The sequence below is a fragment of the Delphinus delphis genome, chromosome 20, assembly GCF_949987515.2.
Source record: "Delphinus delphis chromosome 20, mDelDel1.2, whole genome shotgun sequence".
Classification (NCBI taxonomy): Eukaryota; Metazoa; Chordata; class Mammalia; order Artiodactyla; family Delphinidae; genus Delphinus; species Delphinus delphis.
In genome coordinates, this window is record NC_082702.1 from 3,468,018 (window position 1) to 3,494,967 (window position 26,950).

Here is a 26,950-nt window from a genome sequence, read left to right on the forward strand (position 1 = left end):
TGCGTCCTTTCCATTTGCTATCACCTCAACTGCTTCCATCTCCCTCATCTATGGAAGGTTTGTTCACAGGAAGGTACTCTTACTCAGGAGGCAGACTTGCAGTAAAATGAAGACCTCGGGCTTCCCTGGTGGCGCAGTGGTTGAGAGTCCGCCTGCCGATGCAGGGGACGCGGGTTCGTGCCCCGGTCCGGGAAGATCCCACATGCCGCGGAGCGGCTGGGCCCGTGAGCCATGGCCGCTGAGCCTGCGCATCTGGAGCCTGTGCTCCGCAACGGGAGAGGCCACAGCAGTGAGAGGTCCGCGTACCACTAAAAAAAAAAAAAAAAAGTTATTTAAAATGAAGACCTCAACATTTACTGGTTCTGGGACATTTTGCAAGCAGTTTCCTGCATTTGGGTCCCAAGTTCCTTCTTTCTAAAATGAAATAACGGGAGTTCCCTGGGAGTCCAGTGGTTAGGACTTGGCAATTTCACCGCCATGGCCCAGGTTCAATCCCTGGTTGGGGAACTAAGATCCCACAAGCCACGGGGGGCATGGCCAAAAAAAAAAAAAAAAAGAAGAATGGTGTTGCATCAGTTAAGATGCAATGCATGTCAAGCTCAGACAACAACATTTTGCTCAGATTAGGGGTCATTGTGTAATGTTAACAATTGCTAGATAACATTTATTGAGGTTTTCCCATTGCCGAGGGCACATTATTATTGACCACAGTCCCTGTGCTGTATATTTCGTCCCTGTCACTTATTTATTAGATGACTTAAGGTTTGTACTTCTTAAGCCCCTTCACTTATTTTGGCAGCCACCCGTTTATTTCTCTCTGGTTCTGTGACTCTATTTTCGTTTTGTTTGTTTTGTTTTGTTTGTTTTGTTCTTTAGATTCCGCATATAAGTGAGAGCGTATAGTATTTGTCTTTTCTCTGACTTATTTCACGTAGCAGAATACCCTCTAGATCCACCCATGTTGTCACAAATGGCAAGATTTTTTTTTTTTTTTTTCCGGTATGCGGGCCTCTCACTGCTGTGGCCTCTCCCGTTGCAGAGCACAGGCTCTGGACGCGCAGGCTCAGCGGCCATGGCTCATGGGCCCGGCCGCTCCGCGGCATGTGGGATCCTCGCGGACCAGGGCACGAACCCATGTCCCCTGCATCGGCAGGCAGACTCTCAACCACTGCGCCACCAGGGAAACCCGGCAAGATTTTTTTTAATGATTAATATGCCATTGTATATACCTGTATATCACATCTTCTTTATCTATTCATTTACTGATGGACAATTAGGATTGATTCTGTCTTGGCTATTGTAAATAGTACTGCTGTGAACATTGGGGTGCATGTATCTTTTAGAATTTGTGTTTTCATTTTTTTCGAATGTATACCCAGTAGTGGTAGTTCTATTTTTAGTTTTTTGAGAAGTCTCCATACTGTTCTCCATAGTGCCTGCTCCAGTTTACATTCCCACCAGCAGTGTATGAGGGTTCCCTTTTCTCCACATCCTTGCCAACACTTGTTATTTGTGGTCTTCTTGATGATAGCCATACCGACTGGTGTGAGAGAATGTCTCATTGTGTGTGTGTTTTTTTTTTTAATTAATTTATTTTTGGCTGCGTTGGGTCTTCATTGCTGTGTGTGGGCTTTCTCTACTTGCGGCAAGCGAGGGCTTCTCTTTGTTGCTGTGCGTGGGCTTCTCACTGCAGTGGCTTCCCTTGTTGCGGAGCACAGGCTCTAGGCACGTGGGCTTCAGTAGCTGTGGCTCACGGGTTCTAGAGCGCAGGCTCTGTAGTTGTGGTGCACAGACTTAGTTGCTCCGTGGCATGTAGGATCTTCCCGGACCAGGGCTCGAACCAGTGTCCCCTGCATTAGCAGGCGGATTCTTAACCACTGCGCCACCAGGGAAGTCCCTCGTTGTGGTTTTAATTTGCATTTCTCTGATGATTAATGATATTGAGCATCTTTTCATGTGCCTGTTGGCCATCTGTGTGTCTTCTTTGGAAAAATGTCTATTCAGTTCTTCTGCTCATTTTAAATCAGGTTGTTTGGGGTTTTTTGCTGGTGCTTTGTATAAGCTGTTTACATATTTTGGGTACTAACTCCTTGTTGGTCATATCATTTGCATATATTTTCTCCTATTCAGTAGGTTGTGTTTTCATTTTTTAAAAATCTTTATTTATTTATTTATTTTTGGCTGCATCGGGTCTTAGTTGCGGCACGTAGGATCTCTTGTTGTGGCCCACAGGCTCTTCGATGTGGCATGCAGACTTCTCTCCAGTTGTGGTGCGTAGGCTTCAGAACACGTGGACTGTGCAGTTGTGGTGCACAGGCTCCAGAGCGCATGGGCTCTGTAGTTGTGGCATGCGGGCTCTCTAGTTGTGGTGCGCGGACTCAGTAGTTGCGATATGAGGGCTTACTTGCCCCGCGGCATGCGGGATCTTAATTCCCCGACCAGGGATTGAACCCAAGTCCCCTGCATTGGAAGGCAGATTCTTAACCACTGGACCACCAGGGAAATCCCTGTCTTTTCATTTTGTCAGTGTTTTCTTTTGCTGTGCAAAAGCTTTTATGTTTAATTAAGTCCCATTTGTTTATTTTTGCTTTTTTTCCCTTTGCTTTAGGGAGATAGATTAAAAAAATATTGCTACAATTTATGTCAAAGAGTGTTCTGCCTATATTTTATTCTTGGAATTTTATGGTTTCCAAGCTTACATGTAGGTCTTTAATCCATTTTGAGTTTATTTTTGTATATGGTGTTAGAGAATGTTGTAACTTCATTCTTTTACATGTAGCTGCCTGGTTTTCCCAGCATCACTTATTGAAAAGACTGTCTTTTCTTCATTGTATGTTCTTGCCTTCTTTGTTGCAGATTAAGTGGGTTTATTTCTGGGCTTTCTGTCCTGTTCCATTGATCTATATGTCTGTTTTTATGCCAGTACCGTACTGTTTTGATTATTGTAGCTTTGTAGTATAGACTGAAGTGGGGCGTGTGATAAATCCAGCTCTATTCTTCTTTCTCAAGATTGTTTTGACTATTTGAGGTCTTTTGTGTTTTCATAAGAATTTTTAAATTATTTGTTCTATTTCTGTGAAAAATGCCATTGGCATTTTAATAGGGATTGCATTGAATCTGTGGATTGCCTCAGGTAGTATGGCTATTTTAACAGTGTTAATTTTTCCAATCCATAGACATGATGTATCTTTCTCTTTGTGTCATCTTCAATTTCTTTCATCAATGTTTTATAGTTTTCTGAGTACAGGTCTTTTATCTCCTTAGGTAGGTTTATTCCTAGGTATTTCATTCTTCTTGATGTAATGGTAAATGGGATTGTTTCCTTAATTTCTCTTTCTGATGTTTTGTTGTTAGTGTATAGAAATGCAGCAGATTTCTGTATATTAATTTTATATCCTACAACTTTACCAAGTTCATTGATGAGCTCTAGTATTAGTTTGGTGGTATCTAGGATATTTTTTTATATATAGTGTCATGTCAACCGCAAACAGGGAGCTTCACTTCTCCTTTACAATTCAAATGACTTTTGCTTATTTTTCTTGTCTGATTGCTGTGTCTAGGACTTCCAATACTATGTGAATAAAGGTGGTGAGAATGGACATCCGGGTCTTTATTTCTGACTTCAGAGGAAATGCTTTTGGCTTTTCACTGTTGAGTATGATGTTGGCTGTAGGTTTGTCTTATATGGTCTGTATGTTGAAGTATACATGTTCCCTCTATGCCCACTTTGCTGAGAGTTTTTATCATGCCAAGCAATGATATTTGTTCTTAAGTTGACAGGGAAGACTAACATTGGATTAAAATGGGTAGATTAAAGATGATCTGCTTCAGTTGTCCAGTATCTGCTGATGGCTATCAAACTTATCACTCACTCCAGTCAAAAATGCTCCCGTGAATTTCTTATCCAATGGAATCTTTGACATCTGCTCAGACACCTAATGAGAATCTCGGCAGAACTCCCAACACATCTCAGAACCTCCTCCTTGTATTGGTCTTCCCATCTCAATAGATGCCATGCATCCTCTCCAATGATCAATTCATCGAGAATGATATATGATGCCCCTCTTTTGCTCTCAGTGCCCATCTGCTGCATCTCTAAATCTCAAAGCTCATCATTTCTATCCTCAAATCCATTCCCTTTTTTCTTTCATCACCACCACATTGTCATTACATGATCATTTGTCATGTAGCTGCCTGTAGCATGTTCCCTAATTGTCCCTCCACTTTCCACCTGGCCCCTTAAATCCATTTATCACACCAGAAATGTAGTAATTTAAAAAATTACAAGCTCACTGCTTGTTAATCCCTTTGTGGGTCGTTATTACATTTAAACTTAAATCCAGACTCTTCTCCTCAGCTTCCAGTGTTTTGGACCTTTGCTGATATCTCCTGACGTTTCTATCTTTACCAAGAGCCATTTTTCACATTATGTACCATTTGTCCTTTCTGTGTGTGGGTCACGCAAAACTCCTTCTCACCTCTGAGTTTGCATATGTTGTTCCCTCTTCCTGGAAGGCAGTTCTTCTTGCACTTCGGAGATCTATGTGTTTCTTATCCTTCGGGGATCATCTCCCAAAGAAATCTCTCTTATAATGCAGGGTAGATAGTTTTATCATATAATAAGAGTAGCAACTTCTGTGTATTGGTTCACATGTCTAGACTCTGTTATTGGGTAGGTTCACTACAGTTTCCAAAACATCCAATAACTTGCCTCATATATGGAAGACACACAATAAATATTTATTGAATGGATGAATTAATCCAAGAGGAGATCAATAACAGATCTTCACTGTTTACTAATTCCTAGATCTACCTGAAGTCTACCTAAATCCTCCTGGAGATGACTACCTTCCCACTGTGACTGTGACCTCAGTCATCAGCATTCTACCTTTCCTCTTCCTCCTTATCCTTCTCCTCTGCTTGTGCTGGTGTCGAGCCAAAAACAGTACGTCCTGGAGGGGGAAGGGTTAACTTGGGAGGAGTGTGGGGAGGGGCTTTGTGGGTCCCCTACCAGGACTCTGATCACTGACTCTCTGTAGGAGCCACTGAGGATGACACCAAGGGCCAAGTGAATGATAACAGGTAGGAACATTTGGACTCTCTCAATAGAGAATGCTGTGTCTGTCTCATTTCTCAGACCTACCTGAATGCGTCTATCTCCTTTCCCTTAGCTCCAGCCCGGACATGGACTTCCAGGAAGAAAATCAATGTAAGAGGAGTGAGAAGTAGGGGTAGCCAGGGTGGGGAAGATAGAAGGCATCCTAGAAGAAGCCGAGAAGGTTGGGGGCAAGCCTCACTGGGTGTGATGTCACTGCCCTCCCCCGATTTCAGTCATCCATCTCTGAAATACAGATGGCAAGACTGGATAATCTGAAGGCTCTTCCTGGAAGCCTGTCCTCTCCTCTTTTCTTGCAGATGATGTCTCAGTGGATATCCTGCCTGAGGAGGACAGACAAATGGACATGCATGTGAGTCTTTCCTCCTTCCCCTGCTCCCTCCCCCAGGTGTTCTCCCCTCACTGTGTATCTTCATGCGGGCAGGTCCACACAGAGGAAGGCCCACCGGAGTCTTCTGAGTCTCCTGCTCAGCTACGCCAGGACCCCCTTACGGGGAGCGGGGATTCACTTCCGTCCTGTACCACTGAGGATTCCATAAAATAGCCCTGTGTGTATGCCACCTTCACCTTGTCCAGAGAGCAGAGCCAGAACTGGCTGTGTGGACTCCAGGGTTCAAGTGCCCCTTAAGGAAAATGGGGCTTCGTGAGTTGTCCTACTCATGTACCCACGCCACTCATCATCTTGGAGCCCCCGCAAAGGCTCAAGAATAGAGAAGCCTTGTCAACCATAAAGAAATTCTGGGACGCATCACATATCTCTCAACGGATTCCTGGTTCCTTGTGTAGTTACCCACTCATTTGCTTATTTAACAAATGTTCACAGAAGTTGACTCTTTCTTTGGACCTGTGCTGACGATATACATATTAGTAAGATATAGCTTCTGGTCTTTTTTTTTTTCCTTCTATTTTTCATATTGGTTTTTATTTCAAATCAATGTCAGAGAGAACAATGGCAAAAATAGGACAAAAACTCCAAGTTCCCCTTCACTTGGCATAGCTTCTGGTCTTAAGGAACTCATGGTCTACTGAGAGAGGCAAATCACATGATCTGGCCCTTAGAAAGCAAAGAGGGAGCAGGCATTAAGGATGAGTTGGGTCACTGAGCAGGAACAATTGTCCAAGCATGTTTAAGGAGAACTCACTGGTACCAAAATACAAGGAGAAGCCAAGAAGTAAGAGTCGGGCTTCCCTGGTGGCGCAGTGGTTAAGAATCCGCCTGCCAGTGCAGGGGACTTGGGTTCGAGCCCTGGTCAGGGAAGAGCCCACATACCACGGAGCATCTAAACCCGTGCACTACAACTACTGAGCCTGCGCTCTAGAGCCTGTGAGCTGCAACTACTGAGCCCACGTGCCATAACTACTGAAGCCCACGTGCCTAGAGCCTGTGCTCCGCAACAAGAGAAGCCTGTGCAATGAGAAGCCCACGCACTGCAAGGAAGCGTAGACCCCCTACTCGCCACAACTAGAGAAAGCTTGTGTGCAGAAACAAAGACCCAACGCAGCCAAAAATAAATAAATAAATAAAATAAATTTATAAAAAGAAGTAAGTCAAATCGGGCAAGGAGGAGGGCCTTTCCTGGCGTCCAGTGGTTAAGACTTGGCACTTCCACTGCAGGGGGCACGTGTTGGATCCCTGGTCGGGGAACTAAGATCCTGCATGCCACATGACAAAAAAATTGGGCAAGGAGGCAGTTCCTAATGGCGTTTCAGTCTAACGTTCTAGGAGTTTCTGAGAGCTGAAGCCTTCGGAGCAGCAAAAAATGAACAAGGAAATGTTCTTTGTAAAGGAACCAAATTGCAATAATTCAACTACAGAAGGGTTACTCTTGGGGGAGGGAATGATGCAGAGGGTGTTTAGGTCGGGGATTTACGGTTTTTCCCTAGTTTTGGTGAACTTCCCCCTTAAGTTATGCAATTAAAATAAATAGAACACAAACTTAAAAGCTTTTGCACAGCAAAGGAAAACGTAAACAAGACAAAAAGACAACCCTCAGAGTGGGAGAAAATATTTGCAAGTGAAGCAACTGACAAAGGATTAATCTCCAAAATTTACAAGCAGCTCATGCAGCTCAATATCAAAAAAACAAACAACCCAATCCAAAAATGGACAGAAGAACTAAATAGACATTTCTCCAAAGAAGATATACAGATTGCCAACAAACACATGAAAGGATGCTCAACATCACCAATCATTAGAGAAATGCAAATCAAAACTACAATGAGGTATCACCTCACACTGTTCAGAATGGCCATCATCAAAAAATCTACAAACAGGGCTTCCCTGGTGGCGCAGTGGTTGAGAGTCCGCCTGCCAATGCACGGGACACGGGTTCGTGCCCCGGTCCGTGAAGATCCCACATGCCGCGGGGCGGCTGGGCCTGTGAGCCATGGCCGCTGAACCTGCGCGTCCGGAGCCTGTGCTCCACAACGGGAGAGGCCACAACAGTGAGAGGCCCGCGTACTGCAAAAAAAACTCAAAAAACTACAAACAGTAAATGGTGGAGAGGGTGTGGAGAATAGGGAACCCTCTTGCACTGTTGGTGGGAATGTAAATTGATACAGCCACTATAGAGAACAGTATGGAGGTTCCTTAGAAAACTAAAAATAGAACTACCATACAACCCAGCAATCCCACTACTGGGCATATACCCTGAGAAAACTATAATTCAAAGAGTCATGTACCACAATGTTCATTGCAGCTCTATTTACAATAGCCAGGACGTGGAAGCAACCAAAGTGTCCATCGACAGATGACTGGATAAAGAAGATGTGGTACATATATACAATGGAATATTACTCAGCCATAAAAAACAATGAAATTGAGTTATTTGTAATGAGGTGGATGGACCTGGAGTCTGTCATACAGAGTGAAGTAAGTCAGAAAGAGAAAAACAAATACCGTATGCTAACACATACATATGGAATCTAACAACAACAAAAAAAGGTTCTGAAGAACCCAGGGGCAGGACAGGAATAAAGATGCAGACGTAGAGAATGGACTTGAGGACATGCGGAGGGGGAAGGGTAAGCTGGGACGAAGTGAGAGAGTGGCATGGACATATATACACTAACAAATGTAAAATAGATAGCTAGAGGGAAGCAGCCACATAGCACAGGGAGATCAGCTCAGTGCTTTGTGATCACCTAGAAGGGTGGGATAGGGAGGGTGGGAGGGAGGGAGACACAAGAGGGAGGAGATATGGGGATATATGTATAGCTGATTCACTTTGTTGTAAAGCAGAAACTAACCATTGTAAAGCAATTATACTCCAATAAAGATGTTAAAAAAAATTGAACAAAATCAAAAAGAGATGTGAATGACAGGAGAGGAATTGGAGTTGGTATTAAAAATAATTCAATAAGGGGGCTTCCCTGGTGGCACAGTGGTTGAGAGTCCGCCTGCCGATGCAGGGGACACGGGTTCGTGCCCCGGTCCGGGAGGATCCCACATGTCGCGGGGCGGCTGGGCCCGTGAGCCATGGCTGCTGGGCCTGTGCATCTGGAGCCTGTGCTCCGCGACGGGAGAGTCCACAGCGGTGAGAGGCCCACATACTGCAAAATAAATAAATAAATAATAATAATAATAGTTCAATAAGTTTTGATGAGAGGAAGTAGAGAAGAAAGTTAATGGTAGGGTCAGTGAAATACAGCCAAGTGGTTTGGAGTGGAGAGTAGAAGAAATAGACGGGAATTGAGAATGTGTGTTGATTGATGGAAGTAGACCCAGGGAGAAAAATAATGTGGACGATGTTGGGGAGTGACATTTGGTGGGAGAGCATAGTAGTAAGAGCTCAGAGTCTAGAATAGATGGGCTAATTAGGGTTCACATTCTCTTCTGCACCCACTAGCTGAATGATCGTGTACACATTTAAAAATTATTCTCTTCAATATCCTGTAATAATCCATAATGGAAAAGAACATGAAAAAGAATATATGTACGAGGCACTTCCCTGGTGGCACAGTAGTTTAGAATCCACCCGCCAGGGCAGGGGACATAGGTTCGATCCCTGGTCCAGGAAGGTCCCACATGCCGCAGAGCAACTAAGCCTGTGCACCACAACTACTGAGCCTGCGCTCCAGAGCCTGAGAGCCACAACTACTGAAGCCCGTGCGCCTAGAGCCTGTGCTCTGCAACAAAAACCACCACAGTGAGAAACATGCGCCGCAACTAGAGAAAGCCTGCGCGCAGCAACGAAGACCCAACACAGCCAAAAATAAATAAAATAAATTAATATATAAAAAAAAGAATGTATAACAGAGTCATTTTGCTGTACACCAGAAACTAACACATCTTCAATCAACTATACTTCCATTAAAAATTAATAAAAAGATAAAAATTAAAAAATATAAGACAAGGGACACCAAAGATTGCCAGCAAGTCGCTAGAAGCTAGGGGAGAGGCACACACCAAGTTCCCCCCACTCTGCCCCGACCTCTGCCCCGCAGTTCTCAGAAGGAAATCTGCCAGTATCTTGATCTCAGACTTCTACATTCCAGAACCATGGCACAATAAATTTCTATTGTTTAAGCAACTCAGTTTGTGATACTTTGTTATGGCAGTCCTAGGAAGCTAATATACCATCGGACTGGCAAAGATTAGAAGGCTGGGTAATCCCACATTTTTAAAAACTTTTTATTTTATATTGGAGTACAGTTGATTAACAACGTTGTGTTAGTTTCAGGCGTACAGCAAAGTGATTCGGTTATACACAGACATGCATCTATTCTTTTTCAAATTCTTTTCCTGTTTAGGTTGTTACAGAGTACTGAGCAGAGTTCCCTGTGCGGTACATAGGTCCTTGTTGGTTATCCATTTTAAATATAGCAGTGTGTACCTGTCAGTCCCAAACTGGGTAGCCCCACATGTTGGGGGTATTGGGGAGGTATGGGGGTCCTCTTGCACCGTTGGGGGGGAAGAAACTGGTGCGGCGAATGCAGAGTTCAGTTTGGCAGTAAGTAAATGAAAGATACACTTAAGAGCTGGCGTTTGCTGTTGGGTGCATGTTTCAATGACATTTCACATATGTCCACAGAGGCACGCGTAGAATGATATTTAGCTCAGAATTGTTTATCTTGGAGACATTTGGATACGATGTGGCTGTCTGTTACTGGGACAGTGGAGGGATAAATGTGTTGGAAGCAAATCAATATTCTACAGATCTGTGAAATCTCTGGGCAATGGAAAGGCAAATGACTTCCACGGCATTGCACAATTTACAATACAGTTTACATTTTGCACGGTACGAAATCACGTTTTGCAGAAATGAACTAATTCACATGAGATATTGTAGAGTTGTTCCTTGGAGATGGAGAAAAGAAATGAGAACTAAAGGGCATACGTAAAGTGAACAAGGGAGAGACTCTGCCTAGATCCATGTGAACATGTGCTAAACCAGAGGAAAATGATGTATTTGGCTCCCAGCACCCAAGCTTCACCTAAAAAAGCACATTTTCTTCTAAGCTCAAGTTTTGTCACCAGAATGGGACTAAAGCAGAACCCGTTTCTCAGGCTTGCATGAGGATCAAATGAGGGAATGCTTGAAAAGTGAGGAGTATTGTAAAGGGATATTTGTGCATCCAAATTTATCTTGCCCTCTAAGTCCCTGAATGATGTAACCCAACGGTTCTCAACTGGGGGTGATTCTGCACCCCCCAGGGGACATACGGCAGTGTCTGGAGACGTTTTTGGTTGTCACAACTGGAGGGGGCATAGCGCTAGTGACATCTAGTGGATGGAGACCAGGGATGGTGCTAGCCCTGTTAATACACAGGACAGACCTCCCCCACTCCAGCAGAGTCACCTGGTCCAAATGAACTCATTAACAAAACAGAAATAGACTCAGAGAAAACAAAACTCATGGTTACCAAAGGGAGTAGCGGGTGGTGGTGGGAGATAAGAGTTTGGGGTTAATAGATACACACTATTTATATATAAAATAGGTAGGATCTACTGTACAGCACAGGGAACTATACTCAATATCTTGTAATAACCTATAAGGGAAAAGAATATGAAAAGGAATATACATACCTACATATATATACATACATACATGTATTTATACATGTAAGAATACATGTGTATATGTATGTATGTATAACAATTGCTGTGTGTACAAGTGAAACTAATACAACATTGTAAATTAACTATCCTTCAACTAAGAGAAATAAAAGATAATTAAAAGGAAAAGAATCACCTGCGAAAGTTGGGCCATCCTGATCTGACCCTTATAATCGCTTCAGTCTTAGTTTTCTGCTCACTTAAGTCCAGCTACACCAGTCATTTTCTGCTTACATGAAAATGCCAAGCTCTTTATGTCATCAAGACTTTAGGGCAGGCTGAACGTGCTGCCTTTCCTCTATGAATATTTCTTACCATCAGGCATGCCCTCAAAACAACATATCTACAAAAGAGAAGAGAGAAGAGAAGTTCCCTGAAACCACGCTATTACAGAGATCCGTCAGCTAGTATTCCATGTCAGCACCTTGCTCAAAACACCAAAGTTTCCATGCATTTTACCCTGGTAGAGGTCTAAAATGGTGCTATAACTTCCCATTCTCCCTTCCCGCAGCCCCTGATAACGTCAGAGCCCTTTCTGTCTCTATGAATTTGCCTGTTCCGGGTATTTCATATAAATGGGATCATATAATGTGTGGTCTTTTGGGTCTGGATTATTTCACTTAGCCTAATAAAGGTTCATCCAGGTCGTAGCCTGTGTCAGAATTTCGTTCCTTTTAAAGGCTGAACAATATTCCACTGTGGTATGTGTACACCACAGTTTATTGATCCTTCCATCAATGGACATTTGCGTTGTTCCCATGTTTTGGCGATTGTGAATAATGCTGCCGTGAACACAGGTATACAAATATCTGTTCAGGTTCCTGCTGTCAGTTCTTTTGGGTGTATACCCAGAAGTGGAGTTGCTGAAGCATTCACTGCTTGACGTTTTGAGGAAATGTTGTCCACAGCGGAGGCACCATTTTATACACCTACCAGCAAAGCATGAGGACTCCAACTTCTCCATTTCCTCACCAACATTTGTTAATACCTGTCTTTTTGATAGAGCCATCCTCGTGGGTGTGAAGTGATATCTCATTGTGGTTTTGACTTGCATGTCCGTAATGAATGCCAGGGAGCTTCTGGGAGTATCAGAACGCAGACGATGCCTCGCTAGGCAGACCTGCTGGGACACTGGGCTGGTGACGGGAGATAAGCCAGGCTCCTTGGAGCTTGTGTGCAAGTCATTCTACTGAGGCGACGCCTCCAGCTTGATGAGTCTCAATTAGGAAAAGCCAGGCCGATGGGGGAAGGGAGGAGAGCATTCTTCATTCCCATCGCATCCTGTATCTCTGCTCCAGCCTGCACCCAGGGCTTCCCTCCTGGGCTATACAGCTCAGGACCGGCCGAGGAACCATGTCCCCAACCATGGCTGCTTTCTTCTGTCTTGGTGAGTCAATCTGCAAAATGCTGAGGGATAGGCAGTGGGCTATGAGACAAAGAATTTTTTAAAAAATTGCATCAGTACAAGAGGCAAGAGGAAATTTTCAGGGCAGGAGGTGACCAAGGGTCACCGCATTTATTTGTTGGGTGGGAAAACTGGGAGATGGTGTTTGTCTGAATTACTCTAGTTTATTCATGGCTGAGTTAAAAAATAAATACAGGTTTCCCAGTGTTGACTGCAACGTTCCCACTACTCCATGCTGTTTTAATTTTAATTAATTAATTAAAATATAGTTGATTCACAATGTGGTGTTAGTTTCAGGTGTACAGCACAGTGACTGAGATATATACATATATATGTTCTTATTCAGATTCTTTTTCTTATAGGTTATTACAAAATATTGAGTATAGTTCCCTGTGCTATAGAGTAGGTCCTTGTTGTGTGTGTGTTTTTTTAATTAAACTGTTATTAGGTTCTTTATAAAAGTTTATGCTTCTTTTTACAAGTTGTAAGAGAACATATAAGAAAACAATAAATTCTGTTCTAAGCCCCCCTTAACTCGCCAACAGTAGCCAATACTTGTTTATCCTTCTACATTTATCTTAATTTTTTAGTACAAATGTGTACACATACGTACATAGCTTTTTCTTATAAAAATAAGAACATATGGTACACATTCTGCAGCTTACTTTTTGACACATAGCAGTAGACGTGTATAATTTTTAATTTATTCTTTTAAATAGCTGAATATTATTCCACAGTATTTAAACATTTCCTTGGCTCTTCGCTTTTTTTTGTTGTTAATTTTTTTTTTTTTTTGCGGTACGCGGACCTCTCACCGTCGCGGCCTCTCCTGTTGCGGAGCACAGGCTCCGGACGCACAGGCTCGGCGGCCATGGCTCACGGGCCCAGCCGCTCCGCGCCATGTGGGATCTTCCCGGACCGGGCCACGAACCCGCGTCCCCTGCATCGGCAGGCGGACTCTCAACCACTGCGCCACCAGGGAAGCCCTGTTGTTAATTTTTATTGGAGTATAGTTGATTTACAATGTTGTGTTAGTTTCAGGCATACAGCAAAGTGAATCAGCTATACATATAAATATATCCACCTTTTTTAAGGTTCTTTCCACATACAGGCCAGTATGGAGTATTGAGGAGAGTTCCCTGTGCTATACAATTGGTCCTTGTTATGTTTTAATTTTTAATTTTGTTTAATGTGGATTTGGTATCAGGGCTAGATTACAGATTTAGCTTGTCAGTATCCCTCATGGTACTGGTGCAAACAATTCTGCCATTTGTGACAACGTGGACGGACCTTGAGGGTACTATGCTGAGTGATATAATCCAGATAGAGAAAAACAAATACTGCAGGATCTTACTTATACGTGGAATCTCAAAAACCCACAGAAGCGGAGAGTAGGTTGGTAGATGCCAGGGGCCGGGGCATGGGGGTGGGGGAAATGGGGAGGTAGATGTTGGTCAAAGGGTACAAACTTCCAGCTATAAGATGAAGAACTTCTGGAGATCCAAATTATAGAATGATAATCATAGCAAATAATACTGTAGCATATACTTGAAATTTGCTAAGAGAGTACATTTAAATTTCTCACCAAAAAAAAAGATAATTACGTGAGGTGATGGATGTGTTAATTAGCTTGATTGCGGTAATTATTTCACAAGTCATCATGCTGTAAACCTTAGATATATGAGATTTCTGTTTGCCAATTAACCTCACTAAGGCTCTAGTAAGAGTCCCCCTTAACAGGACTGGGGGTGGGCTCAGATGCGTTTTTACTGCCTTCTCCGTATCAAGCTTTATTCTGGGCACGTGTGTGCATTATTTCCTTATTTCTTCAAAAGAACTTTATCACTAAAAGGACAGAGGCTCCAAGCGGCTAAGAAGGAAGGAAACAGTTGGTGTTACTGGGGATAAGAGTGTATACTATGAACACAAACTGCCTCTCATTCACTTATTCGTTCTTTAAAGACACTCATGTAGCACTTACAGATACATTATTCTATGGTTTTAAATGGACACTTACTCATTTAATCCCCATAACAGCCTGATGAAGTAGGGCCTACGATTATTCCCATTTTACAGGTGAGAAAACTGAGGCCCGGAAGGATGAAGTAACTTGTTTAAGGTCACACAGCTATGGCTCGAATACAAACTAAGGAATGTTTGCACCAAATCCACATTCTTTACCACGAAAATATGCTGCTAGTGTTTGAATCTACCTGGTTGTGGGCCTCACGGGACCTACTCTGCAATATATGCTGTATATTATTTGTTGTTTACCTGAAATTCAAATTTCACTGGGAGTCCCATGTTTTTATTTGCTAAATCTGGCAACCCTAGGGAGACTTAACTTGTTAGTGCTACTAACTCAGCAAAACGGTTAAAAAAAAAAAAGAGTCTTAGCTTGAGAGAAAAAGGGCAGTTTTTCAACCTAGAGAAGAATTAGTTCAGTTAGAAGAGAAAATGGGGGAAGGCACCTCCAAGGATAAAAGTGGAATGTATAGATGATGCAGCTTGATAGATGTGTAAAGTTACATGGAAAGGCTATTGAAAATTGTGAAAAGCTTTAGATATACGTTCAAGGAACACTATGTGGATGGAAATAAAACATACCATTATTGATCCTAGGGAAAATAAATAGAAAAATAGTATGTAGGGACATTATAATGCTCGGGTGTGAATAATATTTGCACAGTCATAATAATGACTTAACCCAAAAGCACAAAATAGGGAGAATATTGATTTAACCCGAAAGCATAAAATAGGGAGGAATCCAGTATTAATGCACCCTGAGAGCTCTTGACTTATGATTTAATGCAAGACACCACGTCGGGATCTAATATATGGCATGGTGATTATAGCTAATAATACTGTAATATATACTTGAAAGTTGCTAAGAGACTAGATCTTCAGTGTTCTCACCACTAAAAAGAAATAGCAACTATGTGTCCGGCTAGAGGTGTCAGCTAGTACTATGGTGGTAACCATCCTGCTACAGAAAAATGTCTCAAATCAACACTGTTACGCGTACACCATGTTACATGTCAATTACATCTCTGTGAAACTGGAAAAAAGTGAGAGCCCCTGCTAGCACACAGCTCCCTTCTCTTTCCAGCTGTGTGAATGGGGAAGTGTACTGCAGGGAGCTGGGGGTTGCGGCAAGGAATCCCTGTTCAGCTTTTTAAAAATTGTGGTAAAATAATACACTTCACATAAAATTTACCATTGATGACATGCAGTCCACGCACAATGTTGTGCAACCAACACGTCTCTCTAGTTCCAAGGCCTTTTCACCACTCCAAAAGGAAACCTCATACCCGTTACAATCACTCCCCAATCCCCGCTCCTCCCGGTACCCGCCGCCCCCCTCCCCCATCTACTGCCTCTGGACGGATTGATCCATTCTGGATGTTTCATAGAAATGGAATCATACAATCATGGCCTTTTCTGGCTGGCTTCTTTCACTTCAATTACGTGCATGTGTGTCTTTGAAAAAAAAATTATGACAAAAGAAAGCGAACACCTGAAACTATCACGTTGTTAATCAACTATACCCCCAACATAAAATAAAAATTTTAAAAAAAGAAAAAAAGAACGCCAATGCATGCAAGTTTCTCATCCCGGTGCCCAGCACGCAGGAAGTGTGGATTCATGCTGAGGTCCTGGTGACTGACCCTTTGCTTCTTTCCTCAGGGCTGTGTCTGGGGCAGGTGATACAGGCTCAGAAAGGTGAGTCCAGATCCCTCTTCTGGATTCAGCCAGCGAGAGGGCAGAAGCGGGTGGGAGAGCCCAGGAGGAGGCTCTGTGGGAAGCTGATCTCTGCTAGACTCTGCTTCCCTTCCAGGCCTGCTGCCCAAGCCCTCCCTCCAGGCCCGGCCCGGCTCCCTTGTGCCCCTGGGGAAGCCGGTGACCATCAGCTGTCAGGGCCCTCCAGGCGCGGACTTGTACCGCCTGGAGGAACTGATATCCCGGAAGTATTTGGACCAGGCGGAGCTCTCCATCTCGGCCATGGAACAACGCTTCGTCGGACGCTACCGCTGCTCCTATCAGAGCGGGACCACCTGGTCTCCCCCCAGCAACCAGCTGGAGCTGGTTGCTACTGGTAACTGGGCGTGGGGTGCGGCTGGATTTGTAGCCGCAGGGCTGCGTGGTCCTCAGTTCTGGGCTCAGACAGTGGGGGTTATGGTGACCGTAAATCCAAAGTCCCAATCCAGAGTCCCAGAGGGGTTGGGCTTAGGGTGGGGCAAGCGAGGCATTGGCTTTAGGTGCTAAATTTAGGTGCCAAAAGACTCAGTAATCAACATAAGTAATACGTTAATGCAATATCTTCAAAAAAAAAACCAAAACCCAAATCAATGCAAAAACATCCACGATGTACACAATACCGCAATTTTAAGTAAAGACAAGTTCCGGGAATGCCGTTCCAAGCCACATCCAGACCTGACACAAGAGGAAAAATGCGTACCCCTCTAGCCACATTTATGCATTGAAAAAATAAATTTGTTTCTTTATTGGCTGCACTGTGCGGCACGCGGGAGCTTAGTTTCCTGACTAGGGAGCCAGCCCATGCCCCCTGCAGTGGGAGCACGGAGTCCTAACCACCGGACCGCCAGGGAAGTCCCACGTTTATGCCTTTTTATTTTTTGATGGAATAAAATGTTCTCCGCATATCCTTTTCTAGCTAATGCATTTTTAAATGATTATTTTCTGAAGTGGCTTCAAAAAACATTGAGTTTGCTTCCATCAAAGCCAGGAGAGTAAAATGAAAATGAATTCTGTTAATTTTTTGTATAAATAAAATATTTAAACTTAAAATAATGTGAGTTTTAGTAACCTACTTTTAAACTTTTCAGTCTTTTTGCAGCTATGTTCATAACGTGGAAAAAGTGAACCGTAAAAAGCCATGAAAACGTTTTGAGCCTTTTGCCTCCAATTATCAGGCAGCTTTCACTGTTGTGAGTACTGTGTGCCAGGCGTGGATTGGGAGCCTCTGTGATGATAATAATAGCAAGTTATACAGCAGGGTAGGTTCATGTTTCAGACTTCAACATGGCTCCCCTGGGCACAGGTGGATTCTGTCTTTGTTTAAAATCTTGATATTTTGTTTCCTGTAAATGTGTTTGCATTCATTTTTATTTTAAATTTTGCATTAAAATAATATTTATCTTGATTACTGAAGGTTATTTTTTTTTTTTTCATCCGAAGAGAGTGCCTAGCTTGCCTCACCCTAACTCCCGACTACTTGAGGTACAGTGGTCCACCAGTGTGCCTTGGGGGCTGACTCAAATACTATCTTTTTTTAATTTTACTTTTAAAAGAAGGTAGCTTATTTATTTGTTTATTTATTGGCCTCACCACGCAGCGTGGGGGATCTGAGCTCCCCCACCAGGGATCAAACCTGTGCCCTTGCACTGGAAGTGCAGAGTCTCAACCCCTGCACCGCTAGGGAAGTCCCCCATCAAATACTATCTTCTCATTATTTCCCTCACCACCCTACTTAAAATTCCATCTCGATTTAAAATGGCACTCATCGTTATCTGGTATGCCACACATTTACTTATCTATTTTTTTCTTAACTTATTTTTATTTATTTATTTTTGGCGGTGTTGGGTCTATCGTTGCTGCGCACGGGCTCTCGAGTTGCCGCGAGCAGGGGCTACTCTTCATTGTGGTGCCTGGGCTTCTCGGTGCGCTGGGTTCTCTTGTTGCGGAGCCCGGGCTCTAGGCGTGCAGGCTTCAGTAGTTGTGGCACGTGGGCTCAGTAGCTGTGGCTCGTGGGCTCTAGAGCACAGGCTCAGTAGTTGTGGTGCTCAGGCTTAGTTGCTCTGTGGCACGTGGGATCTTCCCGCACCAGGGCTGGAACCCGTGTCTCCTGCATTGGCAGGCAGATTCTTAACCACTGCGCCACCGGGGAAGCCCTACTCATCTATTAGCTGTTGGCTATTCTTTCTTCCTGACGGGATTTTTATTTCTAGAGACTAATACATAATAGTTGCTCAGAGGAAAAAATTGTTGAATGAAAGAATGAGCCATAATTATCAGGCAACTTTGGCTGTTGTGAGTATGGCTTTCCAGGCGTGGCTTGAGACGCTCCATGATGATGATAATAATATCAACTTACATAGTAGGATAGGTTCGCCTCTAGGAGCAGACAGCCTGGAGCCAACCTCCGTGATTGCAAATTTCAGCTCCACCACTTATGCTATCTTGTGACCTCGGACAAGTGATTCAGCATTGTGGACTTTAGTTTCATGTATAAAGTGGGGATATTTATAGGAGTGAATGCATAGGTCTTTGTGAGGGTTCAGTGAATTGATAAATGGCATGGTCTCGGAACAGCACCTGGAATCTGGCACTCTAATACGTTTACAATATAACTATCGTATACTGTAATACAAGCTTACGGTATAGTATCAGGTTAAGCTAGTTTGTTACTACCATTATATTTTGGGTGCTTGCTATGCACTCCGTATTCTGTTAAATGCTTAACACATATTGTTTCATCCAGTCATTCCCGTTTTATAGTAGAGAGCACGGAGGCACAGATATAGGGGGAGATTCGTCCAGCCCCTAAGCTGCAAAACCAGGATTTGAGCCTGGCTACCGTCATGTCACTCCTGTCGTGCTCCCTTAACCACTTTGTGAGCTGGTGGTGGGAAGAGTAGCTTCTCTAGGCTGGATACAGCTGGAAAGTTCCCTAGCCTGTAAAGAGGTGGGGGAACCTTCCCATCCCCACAGCTGAGACACTGGCCACCATCTTTATTTATTTATTTATTTTCAGTTTTAATATTTTTTTAATGGAAGTATAGTTGGTTTACAATGGTGTGTTAATTTCTGCTGTACAGCAAAGTGATTTGGTGATATATATATATATTCTATTTTTTAAAATATTCTTTTCCATTATGGTTTATCATAGGATATGGAATAGTTCCCTGTGCTATACAGTAGGACCTTGTTGTTTATCCATTCTGTATATAAAAGCTTACATCTGCTCACCCCAACCTCCTACTCCATCCCTCCCCTAGCCCCTTCCCCCTTGGCAACCACCAGTCTGTTCTCTATGTCTGTGAGTCTGTTTTTGTTTCATAGATATGTTCATTTGTGTCATATTTTAGATTCCACATATAAGTGATATCATATGGTATTTGTCTTTCTCTTTCTGACTTACTTCACTTAGTATGATAATCTCTAGTTACATCGAGGTTGCTGCAAATGGCATTATTTCATCCCTTTTCATGGCTGAGTAGTACTCCATTGTATATATGTACCACATCTTCTTTATCCATTCATCTGTTGATGGACATTTAGGTTGTTTCCATGCTTTGGCTATTGTGAGTAATGCTGCTATGAACATAGGGGTGCATGTATCTTTTTGAATTAGAGTTTTGTCCTGCTATATGCCCAGGCGTGGGATTGATGGATCATATAGTAATTCTATTTTTAGTTTTCTAAGGAACCTCCATACTGTTTTCCACAGGGGCCACCATCTTTAATACCAGAGTTTTCTTCTCTCCCAGGAGTTTTCACCAAGCCCTCGCTCTCAGCCCAGCCCAGCACGGCAGTGGCCCCAGGAGCGGACGTAACTCTACGGTGTCACAGCCAGTATGGTTTTGACCAATTTGCTCTGTACAAGGAGGGGGACACTGGGCCCTACAAGACACCTGAAAGGTGGTACCAGGCTGATTTTCCCATCACCACGGTGACTGCTGCCCACAGTGGGACCTACCAGTGCTACAGCTTTTCCAGCAGCTCTCCATACCTGTGGTCGGCCCCCAGCGACCCCCTGGAGCTCGTGGTCACAGGTTAGGGGTGCAGACCAAACCTTTTCCCCCAGCCTTCACAGGCCCTGGTGGAAGCTCCAAGGGGAGGGAGCAATAGGCATGAAGAAAGTGGGAGGGCAGGAGAAGACAGAGGCTTTGGAGGGTGTATGAGTGTCTGAGTGCTGCTGTAACAAATCACCATGGATTCACTGGTTTAAAATATCACAAGTTTATTACCTTACAGTTCTGGAGGTCAGAGGTCAAAAAGGGGTCCTGCGGGGGGGGAAAAAGAAAAAAAAGGGGTCCTGCGGGGATAAAACAAAGGTGTCAGCCAGCCTTCTTTCTGGAGGCTCAAGGGGAGGTTTCTGGTGCCTCTTCCAGCTTCTAGAGGTGCCTACATCTCTTGGCTTCCATGGTCCATTGCTCCATCATCAAAGTCAGCATCATAGCATCTTCTAATCTATCTCTGACTTTTCCTCCTTCCTGCCTGTCTCTTATGCTTTTAAGGACCCTTGTGATTGGCCCCACCCAGGTAGTCCAGGGTAATCTCCCCAGCCCAAGATTCTTTTTAAAAATTTTTTTATTGAAGTATAGTTGATTTACAATGTTGTGTTAGTTTCAGGTGTACGGCAAAGTGATTCAGTTATACATATACATATATGCAGTCTTTTCATTTATTTTATTTTTATTTTTTAAAATTTTGTTTCTTCCTTTTTCCTTTTTTTTTTTGGCCGCACCGCGTGGCATGCGGGAGCTTTAGTTCCCCGACCAGGGATCAAACCTGTGCCCCCTGCAGTGGATGCACGGACCCCTGGACCACCAGGGAATTCCCTACTTTATTTTATTAATTAATTAATTTATTTTTAGGCCGGGCCATGCAGCGTGTGGGATCTTAGTTCTCCGAGCAGGGATCGAATCTGCGCCCCCTGCATTGGGAGTGTGAAGTCTTAACCACTGGACCACCAGGGAGGTCCCTTATTTTTATTTAAAATTTTTTTTTATATTTTATATTGGAGTATAGTTGATTAACAATGTTGTGTTAGTTTCAGGTGTATGACAAAGAGATTCAGCTATACATATACGTATATCCACTCTTTTTAAGATTCTTTTCCCATACATTACAGAGTATTGAGCAGAGTTCCCTGTGCTATACAGTAGGTCCTTATTAGTTGTCTGTTTTCTACATAGTAGGGTGTAGGCATCGATCCCAGTCTCCCAATTTGTCCCTCCCCTGCTTTCCCCCAGTAACCATAAGTTTGTGTTCTATGTCTGTGACTCTATTTCTGTTTTGTAAATAAGTTCATTTGTACCCTTTTTTTAAGATTCCACATATGAGCGATATCTTGTGATGTTTGTCTTTCTCTGTCCTGCTTACTTCGCTCAGTATGACAATCTCTAGATCCATCCATGTTGCTGCGAATCAGCCCAAGATTCTGAATCATATCTGCAAAGTCCCTTTTGCCATGGAAGGTACCATAGTCACCGGTTCTGGGGATTAGGATACTGTCATATTTGGGAGGCCATTATTCTGGGTATACACACTAAGAAAAATAAATTTTAGTTATTTATTTATTTTTGTGGTACACGGGCCTCTCACTGTTGTGGCCTCTCCCGTTGCGGAGCACAGGCTCCAGACGCGCAGGCTCAGCGGCCATGGCTCACAGGCCCAGCCGCTCCATGGCATGTGGGATCTTCCCGGACCGGGACACGAACCCGCGTCCCCTGCATCGGCAGGCGGACTCCTAACCACTGCGCCACCAGGGAAGCCCTAAATTTTATTTTTTAAAATTTTTTGGTCATGCTGTGCAGCTTGTGGGATCTTAGTTCCCCAACCAGGGATTGAACCCATGCCCTCAGCAGTGAAAGCATGGAGTCCTAACCTCTGGACCGCCAGGGAATTCCCAAGAAAAAAATGTTCATTGCAGCTATATTTACAATAGCCAGGAGATGGAAACAACTTAAGTGTCCATCATCGGATGAATGGATAAAGAAAATGTGGCACATATATACAATGGAATATTACTCAGCCATAAAAAGAAACGAAATTGAGGTATTTGTAATGAGGTGGATGGACCTAGAATCTGTCATACAGAGTGAAATAAGTCAGAAAGAGAAAGACAAATACCGTATGCTAACACATATATATGGAATTTAAGGGAAAGAAATGTCATGAAAAACCTAGGGGTAAGACAGGAATAAAGACACAGACCTACTAGAGAATGGACTTGAGGATATGGGAGGGGGAAGGGTAAGCTGGGATAAAGTGAGAGAGTGACATGGACATATATACACTACCAAACGTAAAATAGATAGCTAGTGGGAAGCAGCCGCATAGCACAGGGAGATCAGCTCTGTGCTTTGTGACCACCTAGAGGGGATAGGGAGGGTGGGAGGGAGGGAGACGCAAGAGGGAAGAGATATGGGAACATATGTATATGTATAACTGATTCACTTTGTTATAAAGCAGAAACTAGCACACCATTGTAAAGCAATTATACTCCAATAAAGATGTAAAAAAAAGAACTTTTAATACTATGAATAATGCCTTGTGACTTGTCTAGGTAAAAAAAAAAAAAACCCCAGAAGCAAGCAGCAAGGGTGGTGGGAGGGGAAAGCGGGGCTGTGTTTTATTCCGTAGGCAGTTCCCTTTTCTCCCCACATGGGATGCCTGTCTTCCCCAGATGTATCCCATAGTTTCTGTCTCCTCATCTGCTTCCCAGGAGGCAAGAGCCCGGTTTGTTCCCAGGGAAGGCAGATAAGTAAGACGGCAGGTCACAGAGATCCAGAAGAAAGGAAAGCACTGAGCTTCGAAAAGCAGGGAAGGCAGCTGCAGGGAGTGTCATTAATCAGCCCCAGAAGGTGCTAGGTGTGCCTTTCAAATGCTATTTAACACCCACAACAGTCCAATGATGGAAGCGTCTTTATTTTTATTTTCCAGGCGAGGAAACTGGGTTTGCTCAGGCTCCATACCTAACAGAGCACAGAATTCTCTCTCTTTTCTTTTTCTGATTTCTCAGGGACCTCTTTTACCCCCAGCTGGTTGCCTACAGAACCACCTTCCTCTGTGACAGGTAAGTTCCGGAGGATTCACCCTGGTTTCCGTGGTATAAGGCACATGGACCCCCTTTTCTTTCTCCTCTTTGTCTAGATTTCTCAGTTTATTTCATTTGCCTCTTTCACAGATTTGCTTTATTTTAAAAATTCCTTATTCCTGCTTGTAAAGAAGGTATAATAAATGTATAGATATGACTGTCCTGTGCCACATCCCCACCTCTCTCCAGCCTTTCGGGGATGGTTTATGATGTCTAACCTGTAGAAGAATAAGCAGGGTGGCTTGTAAAATTGTAGATTCCTGGGCTCCAGTTCTGAGTCTCTGATTCCATTGATCAGTGGTTCTCAAACTGTAGTGGGCTTGAGAATCACCTAGAGAGCTTATACAGGACAGATTCCTAGACCCGTAGAGTTTCTGATTCAGAGGGTCTGGGGTGGGGTCCAATAATTTTCAGGTTCCCAGGGGATGCTGATGCTGCTGGTCTGGGGATGCTCCTTTGAGAACCACTGCACTATCTTTCGTGTGAGCCATGGTCTTCCCAATTTTCATGGCATCTCAGCTGCTTCCGGCGGTATCGGATGTCAGCCTGTGTCTTAAGAAATAGTACGCTAGGTCTTCCCTGGTGGCGCAGTGGTTAAGAATCCACCTGCCAATGCAGGGAACATGGGTTCGAGCCCTGGTCCGGGAAGATCTCGCATGCCGCGGAGCAACTAAGCCTGTGCGCCACAACTGCTGAGCCTGCACTCTAGAGCTCGTGCTGCACAACAAGAGAAGCCACTGCAATGAGAAGCCCGCGCACAGCAACGAAGGGTAGTCCCCGCTCGCCGCAGCTAGAGAGAGCCCGCCCATAGCAACAAAGACCCAGTGCAGCCAAAAATAAATACATAAAATAAATTTAAAAAAAAGAAAGAAAGAAATAGTACGCTAGGCTGTGACATCTCGAAATGACCCCTGACACCTCATTTCTTATTAAGCCACTCAGAAGTAGAAGGCAGTATATTTTGGGCTTTTTGAGTTTGTCTTTCCTCTGTGTCTGGGCAGTGTGTGTTAGAGAAATGGGTTCCAGGGAGACTGGGTATCTGAGAAGGGACTTACTGGGCAAACCTGGCATTACCCAGTTCCTTATAATCTTCTTGCTTAGAATTCTCAGAAGCCTCCAAGAAACTGAACCACTCGCTCGTGAACGAAGTTGCCACCACTGGTGAGTAGCCAGGCGCCTACTGCTCAGCAGAAAGGAGTTGGAGGATGGGGCTCTCTTCCATCAGCTCCGGCTGTAGGCTTTTTTTTTTTTAAATTTTTAAAAATTTTACCATGTTGTGTTTCTACTGTACAGAAAAGTGAATCAGCTATACATATACGTATAATCCCCTCTTTTTTGGATTTCCTTCCCATTTAGGTCACCACAGAGCACTGAGTAGAGTTCCCTGTGCTCTACAGTAGGTTCTCATTAGTGATCTATTTTATACATAGTATCAGTAGTGTATAGATGTCAATCCCCCTCTCCCAATTCATCGCACCCCACCCCCGCTTCCCACCGTGGCGTCCATACATTTGTTCTCTACGTCTGTGTCAGGCTGTAGGCTTTTAATCTGCTTCTCAAACCACCTGATTCTTCCCAGGAAAGTCCTGGGTTTGAAGATGAGGATGGGATGGAGATGGGCTGTGAGCTTGGGGGCAGAAGAGTGTTCTGGGTAATGTGGCTCTTTCCAAGATGGCGGCACCAAGGCTATCATGGGAAGGCCATTGCTCGTCCCTACACATTGCTCTTCTGACTTGGCTCTGATCCATGTGTGTAATCTCGTTCCCATTGCTTCCAGGCAGAGCCCATGCTTCAGCCCCAAATAGATCATAGTTACCTGGACACAGTACATTTTTCTTATTCCTCCAGTCCAATGCAAATATGCTTCCTTTATGTTGCCATTCTCTTTGCCCTTGGCTTCCCCAGAAAAAAGTCTCCATTTCCCCCAAGATGGAAAACCTTTGACAGATCCCCAGAGGACAGGTTAGATATCTCCACTGCGTCCACACAGCTCTAGCTTTTTTTAGGTTCCTGATGCCAGCAGGGTCTTTCTAAGACCCTGATGAGATTCCTCTTCACCCTCTGTTCAAAACCTTTCTGGGTTCCCAGTCACTCTCAGGACAGATAGGAAAACTGACTCATACATGTGAAGTCATTTGCCCGAGACCCTGCATCTAATAAGTGATGGGTCTGGGGTTCAAATTGGAACACCCTGACTCTACAGTTCATGCTCTTCTTATAACCCTGGAATTCCAGCTCCCAAGTGCATGTGTTCAGGATAGCGGTAGAAGCAGGGGTAGGAGAAGAGATGGTTCCACCCCTTTACACTTACCCTTTTTGTTTCCCAGAAACTTCTAGGAATATCACCATCCTTCCAAAGGAGTCAGACCCTCCAACAGGTGAGCAAGTGTCCTTCTCTGGACCAACTTCCTTTCCCCGTCCCATGTCTTTACCCAAAGCTGGCTGCTTTCCCTACACAGGAGCTGCAGCTCTGTGATCTTGGGTTCTGGTGTGTCAAGTATGAAGTGGAGGGGGACTGTTAGTGTGTGGAGCTCCGGACTGGGCAGGGATCAGGTGTGAAGGTGACCTTCTCAAAGGTCAGAGAGAGAAAGATAAATTTCATCTCTCTCCCCACCCGTTACAACCGTCTCCTGATCCACGATTAGCCAAATAACCAGGTAGTGTCTGTGTGTGGGGTGAGGCTGTATCAGAGGCCTGTGAGGGGGTGTATGGAAGAGGTGATACTTAGACAATTGGGCTTATCTAATCCTAACCCTTGGTGAGGAGGAGAGGAGCCTTCCAGAAAGGAGACTGGCATCCTAGCTAGCCGGGAGTAACAGAGTCTCAGATGAGGGATACGGCTGTGAGAAACCCAATATGCATGTGGGTCTTGGAGAAGGGCTGTTTTGTTTTGCTGCACCGTGCTGCATGTCAGATCTTTTTTAAAAAATTGATTATTTACTTATTTATTTTCTTTCTTTCTTTTTTTGTGGCGTCAGGTCTTAGCTGCGGCACGCGGGGTCTTTGTTGAGGCAGGCGGGTTCTTTCATTGTGGTGCGAGGGCTTCTCTCTAGTTGTGGCGTGCAGGGTTTCTCTCTCTAGTTGTGTCACTCGGGCTCCAGGGCGCGTGGGCTCTGTAGTCGTGACACGTGGGCTTAGTTGCCCCACGGCATGTGGGATCTTAGTTCCCTGACTGGAGATGGAACTTGGGCCCCCTGTGGAGATGGGCTTTTATCATCTGCTCCTGTCTCTCTTGTTCCTCCAGGTCTTGCCTTCCAGTATTACACTAGGAGCAATCTGGTCCGGATATGCCTTGGGGCCGTGGTTCTAATACTCCTGGTGGGGCTTCTGGCAGAAGATTGGCACAGCCGAAAGAAACCCCTGACGCACCGGGTCAGAGCTGTCCACAGGCCACTCCCACCCCTCCCTCAGACCCAGAAGTCACACAGTTGTCAGGATGGGGGTCAACCAGATGATCATAACTGAGGACACCATCATTAGAATCCCAAGGCTTGGTTGTCTCTAAGAGATAGGTCATGGGAGCGG

The 26,950-nt window shown here is 44.2% G+C and overlaps 1 protein-coding gene across 2 annotated transcripts; it reads left to right on the forward strand.

Moving 5' to 3' along the window:
• The first annotated feature begins 12,430 nt into the window (after positions 1 to 12,430).
• GP6 (glycoprotein VI platelet) lies at positions 12,431 to 26,950 on the forward strand. 2 transcript variants are annotated; one of them, XM_060000479.1, is made up of 8 exons: positions 12,431 to 12,561; positions 16,267 to 16,302; positions 16,418 to 16,675; positions 20,091 to 20,375; positions 23,351 to 23,404; positions 24,527 to 24,586; positions 25,753 to 25,803; positions 26,670 to 26,950. In XM_060000479.1, the coding sequence occupies exons 1-8, from the start codon at positions 12,528 to 12,530 to the stop codon at positions 26,888 to 26,890; spliced, it is 999 nt and encodes a 332-aa protein (XP_059856462.1). In that variant the 5' UTR covers positions 12,431 to 12,527; the 3' UTR covers positions 26,891 to 26,950. The 2 variants fall into 2 exon arrangements, with proteins under 2 accessions (XP_059856462.1, XP_059856463.1); XM_060000480.1 differs by lacking the exon at positions 23,351 to 23,404.